Here is a 21,002-nt window from a genome sequence, read left to right as displayed (position 1 = left end):
TTTCTATAGCTTTTTTTTAAACTCTTTATTAATATTATATTACTTATTATAAATAGATATAAACTATTTAATAAAGCTAGCTATTTAATCTAAAGCTTTTTAGAGTAAATTTAATACTATTAATAAGGATAAATAAATTAGGAGTATAATATTTAGTTAATAAATACTTAAAAGGTTTAATAGTAGAAGAGTTAGTAATAAATACTATAAGANTTTAATAGTAAAAGAGTTAGTAATAAATACTATAAGATATTTATATATAGCTAATATACTATTAATATTAATACTAGTAGTAGTAGCTATATATATAAGTTAGGATATTAAAAATAATAATTTAATACCCCTATATTACTATATATATTAATAATAGTATTACTATTAGTATTAGTTAGGCTAGATCTTAACTTTAATAATAGAAGTATAGTATTTTTAGCTTTCTCTTCTATTATTACTATTATCTCTTAATTATTATTAACTTTAATAATATTCTTATTTCTATTACTTTAATATTTCTAATTCTCTATAAACTAATTATAAAGAATCTTATTAAGTAGTTCTTTAAGTAGTTCTATATTAATAATATTAGTCTATTTAGTTATAAGAACTTTTACTTACTTCTCTATATAGTGAGATTTAATCTTATAGTACTTTTAGTTTAATATATAATATTAGTTAAATTTCTTATTACTTAAACTATTCTTATATTTTTAGTACTTTAAGTAAATATATATATAGAGAAGTTATCTATATATACCCTCTTTCTAATACTTAATATTTATAGAATTATTAAGCTTATAATTAATTACTTCTTATATACTAGCTAAAATACTTACTTAGTTACCTTTTTAAAGTATTTATATACTAGTTATTATATTACTAGAGATTAATATAATACTATATTATTACTTAATAGTAAAGTAGACTTTACCCCTCTCTTTAATTTATTTAAGAGAGAGAATAATATTAATCTATAGAATACTTAGCTAAATAACCCCTCTAATAAATAGATAAACTTAAATAAAAATTAATATTAATTTAGATATATTAATAAGCTTCTTCTAAATAATAATAATAATAATATTAGCTTTTCTTAGAATATATAAGTAAGCTACTTCTATTTTAAATTAAGTATTACTATTTACCTCTTAGTTTTTACTATTTATATCTAATATATTAGTAATACTAAATCTATTATATATAATACTCTTAATAGTTAAATTAAGAATAAATAAACTATTACCCTTAAGTATTAAGCTATAAATAACTTAGATTTATAATAAAGTTAGTTCCTTATTACCTATATTATCCTCTTCTTTAAATATATTATAGAATAATATAAATATATTATTAATATTATAGTAAGAAACTATAAATATATTATCTATAAATTAAGTAGTTTAATAAAAGGTTAAGTTAATTAAGGTTAAGTTTAGTTAAAAAGATAGTATTAATAAAAGTAAAGTATTTTAAAATTAGATTATATATAGTAAATCCTTTTTTTACTTCCTCTATATTATTATTACTTTTTAATAAGAAAATACTTTTAAAACTCTTTATAATAATAGAAGTATTATAAATATATACCTTCTTTATAATATAAACTTAAAAGCTACTAAATTATTAATTTTAAGTTTAGCCTTAGTAATAATAACCTTAATAGTAGCCTCTTTAGTAACTTCCTTAATAGTAGTAACTTAATAAGCCTTCTTAGTAGGTATAATAATCCTAATTAATAATAAAGTAGAGTATTAAAGAGGATCTCTAATAATATCCTATACTAATTATTATATATATTATTATTTCTATATACTATTAATAATAAGTAATAGATAATACCTAAATAGGTTATTATCTACTTATTAAGCTATATAGTAGTATTTAGGAGGTATTATAATACCCTTAGATAATAAGATTTAATAGGAATAGATTAATTAAAGTTATTAAAATAGGTTAATTACTATATTATAAATATCTATATAGTATTAGGTAAATTTTTATATATATATAGGGATTATATATATATAATTTTAGTAAAAAGGAGGGGTGGACGCTATTAATGTAACAGACTGTAATAGTTCTTATAGCGCTTTTCCCCTAATAAGTGTTGACGTCTCTTGCTCATTTATAAATACTTTCTAAGAAAAAGTTAAGTAATATGGCTGGAGTATCCCCGCAATGGGGCTTTTTGCTGGGTAATCAGCGCTAATTGGTGGGTAATCACATCCCTAGAACATTCCTAATACACTATCATCAAGCACCATCCACACGGCATGCTTATTTTCAACATCTCAGCTTGCGAAATTAGCTAACATCAAACCGTCATGTACACAGTGGGAATAGCTGCATGACTAAAAGGAATTAACGCATTATTTTATCACGCAATGTTTCGGTGATGATTAGCTGGCAGTTGGCACAAATAGGTATGTCTAATTGGACCTCCAGCGAGCGCATTGCCTAATGCTGACATACAAATAGTGAGTCTTCTTTCAAGAACTGGTGACAGATGCTGCAAAAGTATTCATGAACACGATACAAATCCTGCAAATTCCCATTTCGTCTTAAACATCAGTGGCCTAAATGAGAGACATATATCCACGACTGTCCGCCAATAATCCAGGATAAAACTACTCAAATTACCAAACCTCAAACAGAACACATCTATGATCTCTAACTTCTTACACTGCCTCTAAGCTACACCAAGAATGACAAAAGAAAGTGAGCTAAAATAATGTCTTTGATTTGCTCAAGACCAAGCTTGAACATGAATACTAAACGCATGCTCATTCCGCTTGGGGGTCCTGGACAGACAGGTCAATCTCCTCCTTGCGTCTGCGGACAGAAACCTTGACGGTAGAGTCTGATTCACAAGTGAACCCATACTCCATGTACTTTGGCGTCTGATTCTCAGCAAACTCGAAGTCATACTTGAGAAGGAAGTGAGCCAGAATAACCTTGGCTTCGTTTCCGGCAAAGAACCGACCAGGGCAAGAGTGCATGCCGTGTCCGAAGCCCATGTGGCTTGTGCTGGTGCTGACGAGCTGGCTCACGGCATCGTTGGGGCCACCGCGCTCCTTAAAGTATCTGTAGCCGTCAAAGTCGAGGGGGTTGGCGTAGACCTTGGGATCCCACATGCGTTCAGCGGAGACGACGATGGAAGCACCGCGGGCGAGGAAAGTTCCGTCGGGAAGCTTGATGTCTTCGACTGTCTTGCGATTCATTCCCACTGTTCGAAAGTTAGTCAATATTCATCCAACATCCAAATTCGTGGTTTTATGCCGTTGGGAGCCTTACCAATCTGGTTGGGCTTCAGGCGCTGGCTTTCCTTCAGAACACTATCCATCAACTTCATGTTGTGCAGAGACGTCTTCTTCCAGCCTCCTTCCCCAATAACGCGAACAACCTCTTCTCTCAGGGGTTGGATCAGCTCAGGGTGCTGCAAGATGTCGTACATAGCTTGACAAACAAGATCGGCAGTGGTGTGCACGGCAACGCTGGCCAGCATCAGCTGACCAACGGCCGGGTTGTACTTCTGTCCCTTAGCCATCTCCTCAAACCATGTAATACCATCGAGGTACTCGACAGCCGGTGATTCTTCCTTGCGTCTCTTGATCTCAGCAAAGACGTGCTTCTCGGCGTCTCTGATGTATGCGCGGAGGAGCCGAGTTCTGGGAAGAAACCAGGCGACAATAGGTCGGAGGAATTCAGGCCACTTGCGCATATCCTGCATGGCAAAGACGCTCGTCTCGACATAGTTGATGACAGTGTGAAGCCATTCGTCGTTTCGGCCCAGGCGCTCGCCAACGAAGATGCGACCAGAGAGTCTAGAGACGACGTCAAGGACGACTTCCTTGAGAACCACATCGTGGGGGTCTGGGAAGATTGGTCAGGGCATCTACAGCCAGGAGCACAGTGGACTCTGAAACTTACCTTTCGAGTCGGTGAGAGTGTTCTTGATAACCATGTCCGCTTCCTGAGAAAGAATGCTGGCGATTTTACCTGTTGCAAAAGCCATTTATAAGTCTGAGTCTCCATCACAATGTTTGAATTACAGGGAGGGAAAGTACCCAGTGTCTTTGTGAGCCTTAGTTTCACTACATTCTGAAGTCTCTCAGCCGGGTCGCAGGCTTCCTTGTAAGGCTCAAAGCCAGAGTAATGAGCTTGGAAGTCCTACAAATCCCGCGTAAGCTAGTCGTCACAAAGTGTGGGGATTGGGGTTCAAATCCACTTACGTCGGCAAGACCTTGTGTGAAACTGAAGCGCTTGTCGTTACGGATCTCCTGGCCAACATCGGGAGGCAGGATGATAACGTCACCAACGTCACCTAACACGCGGAAGGGCTTCCCCAGAAGACTGTTGGCCGACAGGTACATCAAGTTTCGAGCATTGAGGATGATCTCCTGCGCAGCTCTAGCTGAAGACCATTCAAACGGCTTCTTGGGGTTGAGGTACGGGAGCTTGGTGGTGCGATCTCTCATAAGGAATAGTGACAAAATGGCGACAGTCGCGCATGATGCCGCCACGTACCATGGGGACGTGGAACCGTCCTGGCGGTCGGTGACTGCGTTTTCGAAAGATGTCGTGTTGAAGACGTCCATGCTGAAATCAGGTGGATTTGCGGTGGAGAGAAGCTGACTTTGTAATCTTGATGATTGGAATGTTCGTCTGTTGATTCAAAATTCCAACGGGAAATTTCACATATACCCGTCTTCTTTCGGCGGGCGGCGGACTTTGGTTGTCCGTGGCCCCGCGGTCAGCTCCGTCACCGCCTCACCGGGGCAGTGGTGTTCGGCCGATGTCCACACTGAAACGGCCCGGCAGTCGTGTCAACTGAATAGTTCAGCCAGCGGCTGTCTGAGGGATGAACCAATGAGCTTGACGCGAATGTTCAATCGGAGTTTGCGGAGGGCGTCCGTGAGGGGAACCGTTCCATCCCACCGGGCCATCATGCAGATCACCCTTGCTGCCAAGTGCCGGAACCTTAATTGTGACCGTGTATTCGTTCTGGAAACCAATTACTGCCAAGCTCATTGGGCGAATTGTCTCGGTTTCGTATCAATCTTGAAAGTGGGGGTTCATCTCTTGCCGCCGGCGGGATAGCGTACCCGCGTCGTGATAACCAGGAGGAGTCGTTCACGTCAGAGCCTTGGCAATGTCCGCTGTGAGGTGAATCCACAGACTTACGGAACTGATTCAGAGCAAGAATACTCGAATTTGAAGATCACGGAGTTTTCCCGCATGTACGTCCGCTCACCGAACGCAACACAAATACATACATATATCAAAGTTCACGCCAGTGCAAGCCGTGAGTCCACCAGAAATTGTCGGAGGAAAGGAATTTGTATGATTATAACATGGCCATGTACCAGCCACTAGCCTCTGACATGAAGCCGACGAGGTTTGTAAACATCAAATTTGGAGAGGACCATAATACTCTTAGATCTAAACCAGCTACGTTTGTAGCACTAGCCACTTCAGATAGTGCGAGTGCATCTTGCCCCTCTCCGGTACAACTGACGTTGAAATCCAATCAAACGTTAGCTGTATTTTCTTACATGTCAGCAAATAGCCAATGTGAGACTCATTGCGTTTTTAGGAGTCTCCCGAGCAACAATCGGCCTTTGATATAAATATAACCTCAGCACTAAGTGCAGCTGAACAGCCACAGGCGAGATTGACGTCAGCGGCTGTGAGCTAGGCATTGTCCGACCCCGCTCCCGAATGCTCAACACTCAAGTTACCATTCACACTGCCCTACTGAAATCTGTAGATGTGGTGTGAATTGGTGGGATAGAGATGTTCGGAGCAACATCAGAGTCTTACACCTCACTCAACTGGAACTTGTTAACAGAGGTGAGTCACAAACAACGAAGAAACCGCACCAATCCGAAGGATATCAGAGTTGCAAGTGTATGTTCCACTTCAAGCGAGGAACGCCACAAGTCTGTTGCTAGGCACTGTTCGGCCTCAGATAACGCCGCTTCCCTTCGTGCTGACTGGCGATGCCTGCCTTCCCATGCAAGGGACTTCAGAACGCGGGGTAATTATGCTCCAAAGCCTGCCATTTAACTAGCAGCCTGCAACCTTAATCTCTACTTTTCCTTCGAAATTATCAGCCAACGATCTCTTCATGATTGTTTACTTCTAGTCCTCCTCTAAGACTCTAATTTCGTTGATCATATTGAGTACGACCACCGTCAGGCCGCCCAGCATGGTCACCACAAGAAGCAAGAAAGCGGACGGTGCACAGCAGCAAGAGCCGGAGAAAGATGCATCTCAGCAACAGCCAAAGCCAAGTCTACGTCTGTATCGAGGCAGTTGCCATTGCGGATCCTTCGTTTACGAAGCTGAGTTACCGGAGATCAAGTCGGCGATGGAATGCAACTGCAGCATCTGCCACAAGAAAGGGTACCTCTGGGTCTTTCCAACAGAAGACAGCAAGTTCGATATTGTCAAAGGCGACAAGAACGCTCTTTCGCAATACACCTTTGGTGCGAAGAAGCTTGCTCACAAGGTACAAATTCGATGACGAATATGAGAAGACAAGATACCTAGCCCAGTCGCTGACATTGATTTTGCAGTTCTGTCCCACTTGTGCCACGCCTGTTATGGGGGAGTTCATTGGAGGTAATGGCAGAGCCTTCAACGTGAGTGACCTCCTTATCTTAATACTCCATCTGCACACGATTAGGCACTGACCCAGGTTTCGTCTGCAGATTCGTACCATTCAAGGTATTGATGTTTTTGAGTTGGAGAAGCAACCGTGAGCCTTTCTTGAAGATGCAGATATCTTTGGAAAATATGTCCTAGGAGGACTCCATTTGGCTAATCAGCTTGTTCCCAGGTACGACGGCGCTGCTCTCGGAGACAAATATGCATCTCCCGAACATGACGGGCCGCTGCCCCCTGCCATCGACGGCAGCAAGCTCTACACCGGCTCTTGTCATTGCGGCGCAGTCACCGTGGCTTTCATGAGCGAGCCGCTGGATGAAACAAATGACAATGAAACAGCCGAGTGCAATTGCAGTATCTGCGTGAGGGTCAGTCGAAGGGTTTCTTTGGCGTTGTAAGTTCAGACGCTGACGGAAACGAAACAGAACGCCTACCGATGGATCTATCCGAAGAAGGAACGAGTCGTTCTCCACGCCACCGAACCCGCCAACATCGGCCGATACAGCTTCTCGCGTCACGTCCTCAACAAGACATTCTGCAAGATATGCGGTGTGTGCATGACTAACGAGTACAACCATCTCTCCGATGAGAAGCGAAAGGCTATTGGGGCAGTGCCAGCCGATGGGTTTGGCGAGCGCGTCAAGACTGGACATCCGGTGAATCTGCGTGTCCTGCCCGATGTTGACTTGGCAAAGATGAAGCCTCCGGTCTTGAAGGATGGGGCCAATAAGATCTCGCCGCCTTACAAGAATCCTTAAGTGAGAGGTTTGGCATCCTGGTGTTCAAACTGGACTCTACGTCACTTTGGTTTAATCGAGAAAAGCACTAAACTGCCTAACTTAGGCCTCATTGTATCTGGTAGAAGACAAGTAACATTGAATGCTTCTGGAGCAGATCAACCAACTACAACCTGCATCCGCCCCAAGTTGCTTACCCGAGCAAATTGGGAAGACGAGTTTCCATCACGTTGGGCAGTAATCTTAACCACACACAGATACGTACCGACATTTTCATAAACGAACGGAACATTCAAGTCAACGATCTCGTTAGGTTCGCCAATTGGCACGCTTTCAAACTTCTTGGCTCCCAGAAAGTCCCAATCGACAGCGACGATTTTGCCAGCCCCAACAGGTGCTACCGCCCGCATGGTGAGATTCACCTCGGCCCCCCTTTGAATGTATCCAATAAGCGACGAATTCATGGAAAGCTCAACAATGGGCTGGATACCATGGCGCTCGTCTGCTTTGCCGGAAAGAACGACCTGGCTATTTTGAACTCGATAGCTCGTCGATGTCGGTGGTTGAATGCCGTCTTCAACCCAGGCACTGAGACTGCGCATCGCATGCTCGTACATCCCAGTGTAGTCCACAATGAAGTCTTTCAGATTCTCCGCGACAGGCTCGAAGAAGTGGTCGGCGCGCTCGTTGTACCACAACCGGAAATTGTTATCGAAGCTGGAACCGAGAGCCCTTTGTACCTGAGACTTGTACCAATCTGCATGCCATGGGAAGGCATCGCTATCAAGCAGGTTGTCCACTATTATCATCTTCCCAGTGATGTTGCCGCTATGGGTGCAACCGCCACATGCGCCCTTGGCCACTTCGACAGCGGCTTGTACGGCTCGCTGGGGATACAAAGGGGCTCCGTCGGGTCCCATCAACTGATCGAATCCGTAGAAACCGGGTCGATTCGGGATTTGATGGCGATGGTATGTATGCATTGCAATGAACCAGCTATTATCGACGCGTATTCGACGACCCTGGGTCAGATTGCCCAACACGATGTCCGAATTGTCCTTGGTCACCATGATTGATTTGGTGATGGGGTTCCAGGTCCCGGTCAAGGTGCCAACCTTGGACGAACAGTCCGTATCGAGGAAGGTGAATTCCAGACCGTCGAAATTGACAATTTTGTCAGTCACTCCCTCAAGTGTGACGTTAGAAACGAGGTCAACATCTCCGGTGGTTTCGATGACCTCCTTCACTGTCGCTGTGAGATTGACAAAGTTGCGATGAAGCACGTCGGATAGAGTAGAATTATCAGTCCCCATGTATCCTGGTTTGCTCCAGTAGTCGTCCGCGTAAGAAGGATCGATGTTTTTGACCGAGCTCAATAGAACTTTCAGCATTCGGCTGCTCGCGAGGCCGCTGAAGTTTTCCCAGGCTTCCATCGGAACGCCCAAAAGCGTCGCTTCCCTGAACACAGATGCCTCAGCCTCGCTGAGGTTCGACATGGCGTTTCCCACATCTCCACTTCTGATTGAGTCAACGATGTGGGATGACTTGTTCCTGAGCACTGCTGAGGCCAGGTTGCGTACCGCGTGGTTCAACGGAATTGAAACTGGTGTGGCTATCACGATGGGCACTGCCCCGTCCCAGACACCGACAGTGTTCTCCATTGCACCTATCGTCATGTACGAGCCTCCACTGCCGCCATATATGTAACCGTAGACGTGTTCGGGGACCGAGCGATAGTAGTTGGCCAAAATGGACCGAGAGAACTTCGCAGCGGCGGCGTCGGCGCGATATCCCGAAGTGCCAGAGACTTGAATGAGGTAGGCACCACTGTCCAGCGCAAAGCCAATCCGCCGGTCTATGGCCGTGGAGTTCTGGTCTGGATAGACGTAGCTGAAGAAACGACCCTGGCACTGAGTCTCTGGGGGGAAATAGATGTTGAAATCGACGTCGGTGTCTTCGAAATGACCAGAAATCCGCCGATGGCGAGAGGGCAGAGTCATATTCTCATCTTTGTCAATGACTGCCGTGGCGTACATCGGATCGAAACAATCTGGGGTGACCAAGCATGGCCCGGTGGTATTCGCTCCGATGCATTCCACGTTGTTTGCATGGGCAGATTGTGCATTGACAGCAACGAACAGCACAGCCCTGGAAGGTCGTGTCAGCTATCATATGCTATGTGGTTTTCTGCGTATGAGGGGCGTCAGGACCCAAGGCGGGAAGTTTGAATTACCAGGAAAACATCAATGCCAGGTCGACAGAGATTTTGACAGGAGAGCACCGGCGCTGCATGTTTGCGTGAATAGATAGAAAATTTGCTGCCCTTCTTTCTCGGGGAACAAAATATTCGATGTACTGTAAACTTCTGGACTCACGAAAGGTTTGGATTTGCGGTGATATTTACACCACACCATCGCCAAGCATATCAGTAAGGGAGCGAGAGGTACTACGTGGGCTTTCTTTTGAGGACGAAGCAGATCGTCATCTCGATAATGTCTGCTGTACGAGTGAGTGATGCGTCAATTTGATTTCTCATATCTCAGTATTTCGGCTTGTGGAACAATGTACGCGGTTGCTTGTGGCACTCCTAAAGGTCGGGTCGATTTCTCGCATTGGATACGAAAAAGGGATGGGGTGCGCGCTTCGCAGGATGGTCGACTCTATGGATGCTTGGGAGAAAACTTTCTTTCTAAAACCAAGTCAATCAGGATCCCGTCATTAGCAAATGGTTCTTGCATAATAGTATACCTATACAGCATTAAGTACTGGTTTGAATGAAAGTGATGTATTGATACCTACGTTGATTTGCCGGCATGATTCGCATGGCGCTTGCAGTTGGTCGCAACACAGATCTCCCCCCCCAAGGATAGATCGGCGTTGCCACCGACATAAGTTCAATTCTTATCTTCTAAACGGAAATCAAGTCAATAATTGGCTGTAAACATACTATCGCCCGTCTAGAAGTCAGTTTAAAACCATGGTCGCAGGCTGCGTGATCAATATCGGATTCGATCCACACGTTACACTCTTAGTCCGCGTTCTTAATCCGCCCATATAATGATCAATCACTTGTAGTAGTGGTACATGACGGGGTCTTAGCGCAAAGTACTTCAAGGTGATTCAAGAATGCTCATCTTGCAACCTCACCAGTTTGGATCGGTTGGCAATTCATTTCTGGCATCTCTCTCATCTGAGCTGCCAAGCCCATAGCGAATATAACTCTGCCCATGCACTTCGTGCAGCGACTTATCGCTCTGGTCTGTCAGCGCCTACTTTCTGTTTCGTGTCTGCTTCCAGACCATCTATCCCACCAGACAGCCCACTGCAAGAGTCCCTAGGGTCGCCCCGATCGCGATGCCCGCTTTATAGCCCCACCAGAACTTCCCTTTCCCTCGTCTTTATGGGGAGCCGATGTGGATGCCGACGCCGATGTGGAAGATGCGGTCGGCGACCTAACCGCAGAGGATGACGCAGTGGTTTCTGAGGCGGCAGCCTCAGTAATGTTGAAGTAATGGGATGTTGTACCGCCCCCGGTGGTCCCAGCTAGTAGCATTCGGAAAGAAATAGACGGCGCTCCTTGCGTCTGTAACCAAGTCTCTTGTCAGTATTGCGCAGGCCCGGCGTCAAAGGTCAACGATGCAGAGTAATGAGATGAACTCATTCAGAAGGTAGACGGATGGATCCCTCTCAGGTGATGACTGGGTTAGGATCAAGTCGATCACATCATAATCCTTCTGCCATGATAGATCGACCTCTTGCCCCAAGAGATAGACGGGATTATGCGTGTAATCACCGTGGCACTGGGGCCTGGTAGCCGGAGGAAGGCGCTCATCACGTCAAACAGCCCAACGATGCAAAGAGGAAACATGGGATGTGGGACAATCAATGGATGTAAAAGCAGCTATCAATAATTACAAAACAGCTGAGGGCTGTGATGTAAGCCTCAGAGTTGCGGAAATTCAGCAGAGTCGAGGGGGCCACCATGGAGCGAAGAAGAAGATAGGAAAGGGGTAGGGATTATGAATTCTAAACTTTGAACCTTTTTTTTCCCAGGCTCCTCGATTGTGTGCGGATGATCTTGTCCTTGAGCGAGTATGGACTTCAAGATCAACTTACATGCACCACCGATCCGCAGCAATCGCTGCGTAGAGATCGGCGGCTATGAACAGCCAAGTTAGGGCTGACCGGGCTGCATCAAGCAGGCTTTGTGACCACAAGAATATCTTCCAATCCTGGCGCTCTAATTCCGCAAACCCGAGTTGGACATGCATATTTCCAAAGCTCGGGGGCCGCACGTCTGCCTGATTTCTCTTGGACCAGTTGTCTACTGTGTTTGTCGATCATCCAGACCGGGTTGACTTCGCCTCCGCTTCGTGCACTTTTGTCCTTGGAAACTTCCCTGTTTCATTACACTCTGTTAACACGGGAAGCGATGCTTAGAAAAACACAGATGCACCCGTCCGTGTTCCCAAGAACAGCTGGGAGTATGTCCATACCTTATCGTCAACTGTTCATTGCGCCTATCTCTCTAGACAGACTCCTGGACAAGTCCTTGAGTGCATCGCGAGTGACTCGATAAGGCCGCAATCGACATGCCTTGCTCTTATCTTCCAACATTTTGCGTCTATGCTAGTTCGCTACCCTTCACCTCACCAGACACGCTGCCTTGGACCATTCCTTTCGGGACAGACTTCTGTTACCTGTACCCTCAAAAACCTCAATCTTAGTCATGTTCGAAAAGATGTTGACGTGATAATTCAAGAAGTCTAAGTCACCAGGTCTCGCATCATAGCGACTTTAGATCTGAGGAACCAGCCCTGGAAAGTGAAACATGGTGACCGGGCAGATACAATAGCTACATCCATTATGGCCCAACCAATCGGGGCGCTGGCCGGCGCGGCTACTAGTGTAGAACAGGCGATAACTCCAGGTTTGTTGTTGTTGAAGCTGCTGCTTTGTTGTGCAGTTGGCTATTAGCTTAGGCCTCTGGTCTGCCGTCGCCATTGGTCTCGTCTGCACTTGGTGAGGTTTTCAGCTGCAGTATGTAAGCAGTAGATTAGTGAATCATTGGGCGGCTTTGTTGGCATTAACGTTGGTCGCATTTCCTTTTTGGCAGGTGGCAACACCCAAGAGGGGGCAGTCATTCCAGTCATCCGTCGAGGCCACAATGTCCGTCGCTTGACCCTGCTCACTGGTGCCGTTGCTGACTGTGCTGGGAGACATTTTAAGACCCCGAGCTGTCCAAGGGTGGGACATGAAGCCCAGGGTGTTGGTCCACGAGTGAAGGCCGACAAGAGAGCTTGTCTCGACAATGAGTACCGCTTAAGTACGAAAAGGAAAATTTCCCACGCCCGTAACCGCACTCTAGCACATCGAACACACCAATAAGTGACTTGGCCGGCCCTTTCATAATCTGTTTTTAGAGACCATTGGCCGGCCTTCCATTGGCGTTGTGTCAGATTTGTGTCAGCTGGCCATAGCATCGAGTCAGGTTACGGAGCCCCAGTGTTACGAACCCATCAGTTGGGGTGCTGGCCTGCGTAAGTTGATAGTGCAGAACAGGGGATAATAACAATAGAGTTGCAGCCCCTGACCTGCTCGAAATACCCAGACAAAACTGTAAAGAGCACCATGTCCACACTGCGGTAAATATCTGATTGCTTCCAAACTGTCCCTCTTTACATGGTTATATAAGAAGTGATACTCGCTCTGTATTTCCTCACCTTGTAGATAATTTCCAGCACATCTACTCGCTCTCTACCATTAGCTGATACAAACTTTCTCTTTTATCTTTCATTCACCCTCACTAATATTCAAGTATTGTCGTTGACCGACGTTATTATCCCATTACAGAATGCAATTTTCCATCACTCTGTTCGCCCTCTTCGCAGGCCTTGCCGTTGCAGGCCCCACTGCCATCGAACCTCGCCAGAACACAGCGGTAAGCAAGCCATCTGACTACTCTTAGCGCTGTAACTAAAGAGATACAGTGTAACTTATGCCGGGAAGAATGCTTTTTCGGGAAAGGGAGCAACGATGTCTATGTGAAGTGTATCAATAGATGCAACACGGATCTGAAATGCACGCTCACGCCTTAAAAGCTTAAGACTCGCAAGATATGGCTGAGCAAGCTGTACTTGAGATGCTTCATGAGGGCTGGCATGTTTTGTGTTTGGGGCGCGAAATAGAACTGTCTTGGTTCCTTACCTCTTGTTATCTGAAGCATGAATGACATCGTCTTGCTTTTAGAAAAGTTCCTTCTCTTGGCGGGTAGAATATACTTGTGAGCTGTGAACCAAGATCTAACAGGCATATATCGCGACGTGCAAGAGGTATGCGCTGACATCTATCAAATAAAGTGCACGTCGACCTCAATAAGTCCATAATCGCCGTCCAAGTGTTTGAGTAGCTCCATACTGCTCGGGCGATATAACCAATCAATGTGATGGCGGAAAGACTGGGTTCGGCGTATGCAGGAGCGTCTCGCACTCACCGGTGTTCTCGTCTGCCTCTAGTTCCCTCTCTACAAAGACTTCGATATGCCGGGACCGCCTTGGGGTCTTTGCGGAGTATACTGGAACATTCTTGCGCAGGGTGGCGATGGTCTTATTCAGGAGCCGGTGATCGAGGACGCGGAAGACAAAAGTCTCGAGGGAGCTTTCCGGCAGGTGGATTATTTCAAGCCGTCGCGGTCTTACGAGAACGGAAAAGGAACGGACATGGTCAGCGTGTGGACTGAGCAGTTCTAGCTAGAGATTATCGTGGGTGGAATAATTTTGTTTATGAAAGCATTGTCATCGAGTAACAACATTAGACGGGCAGTAGTTTCATGCCAATGAGCGATTATGACCAGAATTCATGTTTCACTAGCATCGTAAATATTTTCTATCTTGAATAAAAGGTAACAGGCTTTCGATACCATCTTTGAAATATACCTCCGTGAGCGTCATGCATGCTGTTAACCTACAGCTACTCGCGCGAACATAGCTGGGCCAAGGCCTGCGGCGTATACTCAGCGCTTGATCCTCGGGAAACAAGTAATTACTGCGAAAGAGCCCCGAGCCAGCGACGTAATGGTTTCGCCCGTCCAGAGGTGCGCTCGCGTACTTCCATCGCGAGCTTCCAACCAAATGGCACCTCAAGGGCGTAGGCTGAGGCGGGGACTTGGCGTGCTCCAGCATGAAAATCTTGCAAATTTAAACGATTACAAGCCAAATGTTCTGTTACCTCGTGACATGCGGCCTGGCATATTCTTAGAGGGCGTCGGATGGCATTTCTCAGGGCGTTGAATGACACTTCCGAGTGGGGCCGGGCTAGGCGGGGGTCCATATTTTCGGCCGGTGTAAGCCGACGCGAGACTCGAAGTATGGGTCACATCACCTTCATGAACTCTCCTGTTCTGGGAACATTACTGGCAATGCCAAACGAAGACCTCAGCGAATTCCCATTTGTGATGGCGTGATTCCCGATGACATGCCGTTCCGCTCCATCCACCCATCATCCACCAACTTGCTAAAGATAGTTCCTCACACCATCCGGGAAAATCACCACGAACCGCACATCCTCCCGATTCATCTCCGGCCTCCGCCGCATGAACTTCACCAACGCAGCCATCACAGCCCCAGACGGCCCGCCTATGCCACGCGAAGCGAGGGAGAGCGTGGGTGTGTATGATGATTTGGTTCGGTTGAGTATTGGCGTTGAAGATGTGGAGGATCTGAAGGGGGATCTTGAGCTGGCTTTGGCTGAAGCTGTGAAGGATGAGTAGACTTCGTGAAAGAGGTTATTTCAAGATTGGAGAAATTAGAAATGGAAATGAAAATTATTTATTTACCAGCACGACTATTCCACTATGCTGTATTCCTGAATTGCTCCTCGGCTGCCAACAGTTCTGGGCACACAGGAGCCCCAAAGAACGGGTCGTTGATGTTGCAAACTTCAGCAGCTGTACGTATCTCTATTGAAGGCATATATCCCATCTGCCTGAATTCAGCCAGACACTCCGGGGTCTGTCACGACCAAGGAACAGCTACCCCATCCCCTGCGACGTCTTGGACCGGAGCACCGCAAAGGTCCAGCCAGATAGACGCAGAGCTCGATATAGCTGCATTCTGCATGTTATCGAATGTGAATGGCGTCGTGACTGCTGTGTTTAGGTCAGAAAATATGTCAAGAGATGACTCAACGGGCCATCCACAACCAGAATCCGGTTCTCTGGAGCCTGGCAATTTCACATCGCTCGCCAGACCGTAGCCCGCCTTGAATAGCCGCAGCCACTCCCCATTGTCGGCAGGAGTCTGGTTTCAGGGGTCATCATCCCCGTAAACGATCACCCGCGCTTCCCTCCGGATCGAGTCGTTCGTGACCGGCTTGTTATCCTCCATCGCGGCCTTGATGTAGTCGCCCAGTCTTGCCGTCAGGGACTCAAACTGCGATGGCACAGCATGGCCCCCGGCGTCCGCCGCAGGCGACTTAGAAGCCACTCTCAACGCGCTGAACGGCTCCATGTTGTTCGCCTCCGCCCCGATCAGGTAGGGCGGCATCGCATTCTGCACGAGCATCGCAACAGCCGGCTCCAGACCCCTACATCCTGTCCAATCCTTAATCAGCGCCCCGGCGCGGTAGTGCTCGACGAGGTGATCATTACGGTCCGCCCACAGCGCGAACATCTCGCCGCAAAAGCCGCACCGGGACTTCACCTTCGTGATCTTGATCTTCCACCCGCCCATCGACGGCAGCACGTCGTCCAAGCCATGCGCGAGGCGCAGGTGCTGCCGGAGGTGGTCCTTGCGGTAGAACGACCGCGCCGCGAGCGGTTTGGCCGCGCACTCGCGGTACTTGTGCCTCTCCAGGAGCTGCTCTGAGGGATCCGCCTCGTCGCAGAGGACGCAGCGCGCGACAGCCTCGGCGGGGTCGGAGTACCGCGGGCCGGCGGGGAGACATGTCCACTTCTCGAGGACGAGGTGTAGGGTGCCCTCGTGCCGCGGTCAGTCGTACCGCGACTTGAAGGTGTCGGTGCAGAAGGTGCACTGGTAGATGCGCTTTGCCCCGTCGGTGGTGGACGCGGCGAGCGGGTTGCGGTACTTTTGGTTCTTTCGCCGTCTGCGGCGACGGCCGTCTTGCGTCCGGATGTTGAAGAGCGAGTCGGAGGCGTATGAGCGTGCGGAGGAGTTGCTTGAGTTGCTTTGGTCGGAGGATCCGAGGGAGCTGATGGAGTCGGTGCTGAGTGCGGTCTGGCAGTGACTCCTGCTCGCTGGCTCAGTCAAGTCGATGGAAGAACTTAGGTCGGGAAGATTCTGTGATGCACCGATGGCTTCTGCGATGGCGTCCAACGAAACCGGCTCTTCCTCGGGCGGCGAGTTCCTCCAGCGGTCGAGGGGGTTCATGCCATCCCACCCTGGGTTCTGGACAGTCGCCGACTCTGTGCTCGGCAGCAGCTCCGGAAGCGATGATTCTGTAGGGACTGCCCTTTTCTTCACGCCTCCTCGACGGCGGGCATTGACAAACCAGTATGAGATCTGTCGGATGCTCAGCCCGGAAAGGCTTTTCAGTTCCTCCTTCTACTGGTCCGAGGGATACGGATATGCATGATGGGCGGCGAACCAATCCTGTAGGACCTTTGTTGAGCTTCGTGCGTGCCTGCTGGTGGCCCTCCTGATCTTTTCCGAGTCGGGGGTTTTGACTGGGACATTGACCGGGAGGGGAGGCTTCTGGATTCCATTGGACATCGAATTACAATGGTCGGGGTTCTGTGATCGTGCCGTGTGTGTATGTTATGGGCCGATCTGCACTGCTTGACTGGTGTCGCCGAGGGCCGAGTACGGCGATTGATGTAAGAACAATTCCCACCCACCTAGGTCGGATGAGGTTGACGCCCGCTCTAGACGTTGAGCTGTAGTTTGGGCCCCCAGTTCATACAGCCGCACGGCAACTTACCTTCGCCTTCACGATGAGCTTACCATACGTCTGGGTGTGTTCGAAAAGCACAGTCTAAGACAGGAAATTTTTTTTTTTTTCTGTTCGGTGGTGGTGTAAACACCAAACGTAGTAAACAACAGGAGGCTTTCCATATCAGCCGGCATGCCCGGAGGAGTGAAGAGTTTGGCCAACACGCCCCTCCCAGTGTCCCAACCCAGAGGAAGGAGCTCTGTCTGAGTAGTTTCAGCTAAGACAAGATTAGGCATATATGCTAGCCATCTTCCACGGCATTCAGCCTGTTCGATTAGAATTTCAAGTATATGTGGATATTTCAGACTTTGAGCCGAGAAAGAGACTAGGATAGCGAGACCAGAGGTGGCGAAATAGCTCCGAACAAGTTACAACGCAGGCCCCGACTTAGGCGAGGATATTCGCTTGACAAAACGACAACAGGGGCACTGTTGCAGTATTGAGACTAACAGGGTGCAGGAAGTAGATTCTATGGCAAAGCCAACCTACCAGAGTGTACTCATATAAAACGTAATGTATCTAGGACGAGACAGTTCAGCAAGGGTAATTGCAGACATATTCATCCTAGATTAAGTTTATAGAGATACTGAAGATAAAGCATGATACAAAAAAAAAAAAAAACTAAGGGAGGAGATGTTTGATTGATAGCACCTATCTTATGTCCAAACCGACCTCTTCAAAAGTCCCAGCTCATTGTTCACATCTAATGCAGAAGCGACCAGGCATCATCATCGACACCATCTATGCAATGATTATCTATTCTTCTTATATAGAGAGCTTCCTATACTTCTACATGCTTCCTTTGAAAACATCACATAGATACCTCACATGAAGAAGATAATCAGCTGTTCCTTCCTTCTAAAATGTGGTGACAGTGACGGACTAGTGTGCGACATGAACTCTGGGAACGGGGCTCTGCTGATCTCACCATCTTGAATTTAACTCCGGATTCTGGGCTGAAGGAAAAAGCAGGTATGACAGCCAGTGGAAGGCCAACCTATGAAACACGAAGAGGGCTTATCTGGAACACACACATCACAGCGAACCAATGATCCCATCATGTTTGTTAAATCAGGCGACCGCCGCCGCCCTCGGTTCACATTGCCTTATCAGAGCGCCAGAGATATCCTGTTGTGCGCGCTCCAAAAAATTGAATACCCCTACTGGGCAGGGCTCGTGTACAAGTTGTACCTAGATCCTTCCTGTAATCGATCAAGAGGACCCTCGTCCGCGGCCGTTTCCCCTCTCGCTCGGCGCCGCTCTGCCCTACGGAATCGCCCGGCCGTCGACCGATCCTCACTCGCCCCTCTCTGTTGGTCTCGAATGCACCAAACCCCACTGTCTACCCCACAGACGCCGTCTGGGCTCTGGGAATGCAGCCATGCACCTCTTCATGCTGTTCTAGACCCTCTTTCAAACACCGCGTATTTTTTGCCCATATCGAAACACCCGAAATCTTAATGCTGACCAAAATATATCTCCTCGCAATGAAAGACTGTACTGAAACGCCGTTGATAACGCGCTGTGGTTGTCGCAAAAGCACCCGAAACCCTTTCTTCCGTCTGACCATGCTGTGTCGCTAAACCAATCCTCCGCTGTATGATTTGTATCTCCATCATTTTCCGTCTAGATTGCCCAACTGCCTCGTCTCTCACGCACACCCCAAGCGAGAGGATCAAGGCTGTCTAAGTCAGGATGTTGTCGTGCCCACTCAAAGATGTACGCCTTAAGCGCCTTCCATCGGGGGCACCTCTTCTCCTCTGCCATCTCGGCCTCAGCTGGCTCCATCAAGTGGCCGGACGCCATCTGCTTGGCATCTTCCATCTCCAACTCATCAATGCTCATGTGGGAAATTTTGGCAAGTTCCTCGTCGAAAGACCGGGCCATGGCTGGATATCCAAGAGACAGGTAGTTGTAAACCTGCGTAATGAAAGTATCGTCAAACTCGGAGGCGATTTTCTCTTCGAGGGCCTTCTCGCGCTTCAGACGTTCTTCCAAGCCATGAAGCATGTGAAGACCCTTAAACTCACCCGACCGAACGCGGTGTTCGGCGGTGCTTGGGGTGAGAGTGGCGGATGCATAGTGGGAACCGGGCTCGTCAGTGAGAGAGCTCTTGCCAAAAGCTGCAGCGAATGGATCCCCGGGAGTGGAGGGAGGCAGCGGTGTATGCAGCATTCTGGGTCCCTGAAGAGATGCAGGCACTATGGCCTGATCGCTCTCGCTCTTTCGGAAGCAGTAGCCCCTCCACAATCCGGCTTCTCCCGTGGTATCCCTGTTTCTTTCTTCGGCGGTAGGGAGCTCTGAGAATGGGTGATCCGGCTCGAGCTTCGTTTGCTTCGGTGAGGGGCACTTGCGGAAGACGATGTCCTTGCCCAACATTGGCGGCGACGCAGCCTTGCGCATCCTCCTAAATTCGCTAGTTTCGGCGGGCAACCCAAAGTTTCCAAAGGGTCTGCCGAATCCGCCACCGCCAGCGTTGCGGAAACCAGTCTCGGGGACGACCTGGGCAGGTTTGGCAATGGGCACAGCAGCAGGTTGGGTGGCCGGAGTGGAAGGGACATATGGCATTCCAGTCTCGCCAATGGGCTTGGTCACTGGTGCAGGCGGGGGAAGCGCTGGTTGCGCCGTATCTTTGGCTGAGACAGGATCGGAGGTTATCAGCGGCATCAACACCTCGCCAATTGGACCCTTGGAGCCAGCATCGGCGGTCTGATTCCTGGTGTTGGTCAACCATAGAGGATCAGGGGGGCTGTCGAGCTCCATCCTGTCAATGGCCGAATCATCCTCATCCTCCTCGTCAAAGACGGGGACATGCTCGCCCCTCTCCACTGCCAGCTTCTCTGCATGCTCCTGCATATGCTTATGCCAGTAGCCCAAGTCTGAAGATTTCCGCCGGGGTGCATTGGCGTGACGGGCACGGGTTTTGGAGGCAGTCCCCGTTGGCTGGGGTGAGATGCTCTCGGGAGTGCTGTCGTCCCCGGAGCTCTCTCTGAAGTAGAAGTGGGCAGCGCCACCCTCACGAGGGCGACTGTTGGGGAAAGCAGCGAGAGCGGCCTCCTGCATCTGTCTCTCGGCCTCCATGGCGGCCCACTCCAACATGTAGGTGCCGGCATTCTCGTCTTCTGACTCTCGCCTTGCGCCCTTGGGCTGTCGCTGAATAGTCTGAGAGGCGGGAGAAGATGTGCCGTCGGCGATCTTCTTTCGTGACTTGGTCCGCTGGAGGTAGATGTGGTTCGTGTAGGGAGTGATGTCGGTCTTGTCGGTCGGTCGAGTGGCAGGGCCGGTGTCTCCCACCCTTCGGGCTCGTCTCGAGGTCTCGATCAGCTGGGGAGCGAAGCGGCGCTTCGGCTTCTGGTGGTCGTCATGGTGGTGGGGCGGGGGCTGGCGAAGCTGGTGCTCGAATGGATTTGGAGACGGAGTTCGCGGGGTGTGTTCGGGAGTAGGTTCTGGTGCTGGACCGGGCTGATGTTGTTGTTGTTGCTGCTGTCCCTGCTGCTGCTGGGAGCTCTTTCGAACGGACTCGAACGTGGTTTCGATAGGGACGGGAGCGAACCGCCTCCGCGGCTCGGTGGACTGAGCCATGGCGGAGGACGGCGAAAGGTATGGTGTTGTAGTGGCGGTTGTTCGTTGCGGGCGGAGGTGGGATCC

The 21,002-nt window shown here is 48.3% G+C and overlaps 7 protein-coding genes across 7 annotated transcripts; 2 read left to right on the top strand and 5 right to left on the bottom strand.

Annotated features, from left to right (window-relative positions):
• Positions 1 to 2,780: 2,780 nt before the first annotated feature.
• Positions 2,781 to 4,595, bottom strand: GCG54_00014723 (Cytochrome P450 monooygenase 1; the record flags this gene model as incomplete). The annotated part of the gene is made up of 5 exons (XM_045414545.1): positions 2,781 to 3,223; positions 3,292 to 3,870; positions 3,928 to 3,996; positions 4,050 to 4,167; positions 4,230 to 4,595. The coding sequence occupies 5 exons, from the start codon at positions 4,593 to 4,595 to the stop codon at positions 2,781 to 2,783; spliced, it is 1,575 nt and encodes a 524-aa protein (XP_045260667.1).
• A 1,613-nt stretch (positions 4,596 to 6,208) lies between these two features.
• Positions 6,209 to 7,427, top strand: GCG54_00014722 (uncharacterized protein; the record flags this gene model as incomplete). The annotated part of the gene is made up of 5 exons (XM_045414544.1): positions 6,209 to 6,511; positions 6,579 to 6,644; positions 6,714 to 6,760; positions 6,842 to 7,037; positions 7,095 to 7,427. 5 exons carry the CDS (start codon positions 6,209 to 6,211, stop codon positions 7,425 to 7,427), a joined length of 945 nt encoding a protein of 314 aa, XP_045260666.1.
• A 137-nt stretch (positions 7,428 to 7,564) lies between these two features.
• GCG54_00014721 (uncharacterized protein) lies at positions 7,565 to 9,442 on the bottom strand (the record flags this gene model as incomplete). Its single annotated transcript, XM_045414543.1, has 1 exon — positions 7,565 to 9,442. One exon carries the CDS (start codon positions 9,440 to 9,442, stop codon positions 7,565 to 7,567), a length of 1,878 nt encoding a protein of 625 aa, XP_045260665.1.
• Positions 9,443 to 13,260: 3,818 nt separating this feature from the next.
• GCG54_00014720 (uncharacterized protein) lies at positions 13,261 to 14,155 on the top strand (the record flags this gene model as incomplete). Its single annotated transcript, XM_045414542.1, has 2 exons — positions 13,261 to 13,347; positions 13,922 to 14,155. The coding sequence occupies 2 exons, from the start codon at positions 13,261 to 13,263 to the stop codon at positions 14,153 to 14,155; spliced, it is 321 nt and encodes a 106-aa protein (XP_045260664.1).
• Positions 14,156 to 15,709: 1,554 nt separating this feature from the next.
• GCG54_00014719 (uncharacterized protein) lies at positions 15,710 to 16,349 on the bottom strand (the record flags this gene model as incomplete). The annotated part of the gene is given in 2 exon segments (XM_045414541.1): positions 15,710 to 16,309; positions 16,329 to 16,349. 2 exon segments carry the CDS (start codon positions 16,347 to 16,349, stop codon positions 15,710 to 15,712), a joined length of 621 nt encoding a protein of 206 aa, XP_045260663.1.
• Positions 16,350 to 16,393: 44 nt separating this feature from the next.
• GCG54_00014718 (uncharacterized protein) lies at positions 16,394 to 16,792 on the bottom strand (the record flags this gene model as incomplete). The annotated part of the gene is made up of 1 exon (XM_045414540.1): positions 16,394 to 16,792. The coding sequence occupies one exon, from the start codon at positions 16,790 to 16,792 to the stop codon at positions 16,394 to 16,396; it is 399 nt and encodes a 132-aa protein (XP_045260662.1).
• A 2,188-nt stretch (positions 16,793 to 18,980) lies between these two features.
• GCG54_00014716 (uncharacterized protein) lies at positions 18,981 to 20,936 on the bottom strand (the record flags this gene model as incomplete). Its single annotated transcript, XM_045414539.1, has 1 exon — positions 18,981 to 20,936. The coding sequence occupies one exon, from the start codon at positions 20,934 to 20,936 to the stop codon at positions 18,981 to 18,983; it is 1,956 nt and encodes a 651-aa protein (XP_045260661.1).
• Positions 20,937 to 21,002: the final 66 nt, after the last annotated feature.

This window comes from Colletotrichum gloeosporioides (assembly GCF_011800055.1).
Source record: "Colletotrichum gloeosporioides strain Lc1 chromosome Unknown consensus_66, whole genome shotgun sequence".
Taxonomy (NCBI): domain Eukaryota; kingdom Fungi; phylum Ascomycota; class Sordariomycetes; order Glomerellales; family Glomerellaceae; genus Colletotrichum; species Colletotrichum gloeosporioides.
This window is presented reverse-complemented; position numbering and strand designations above follow the sequence as displayed.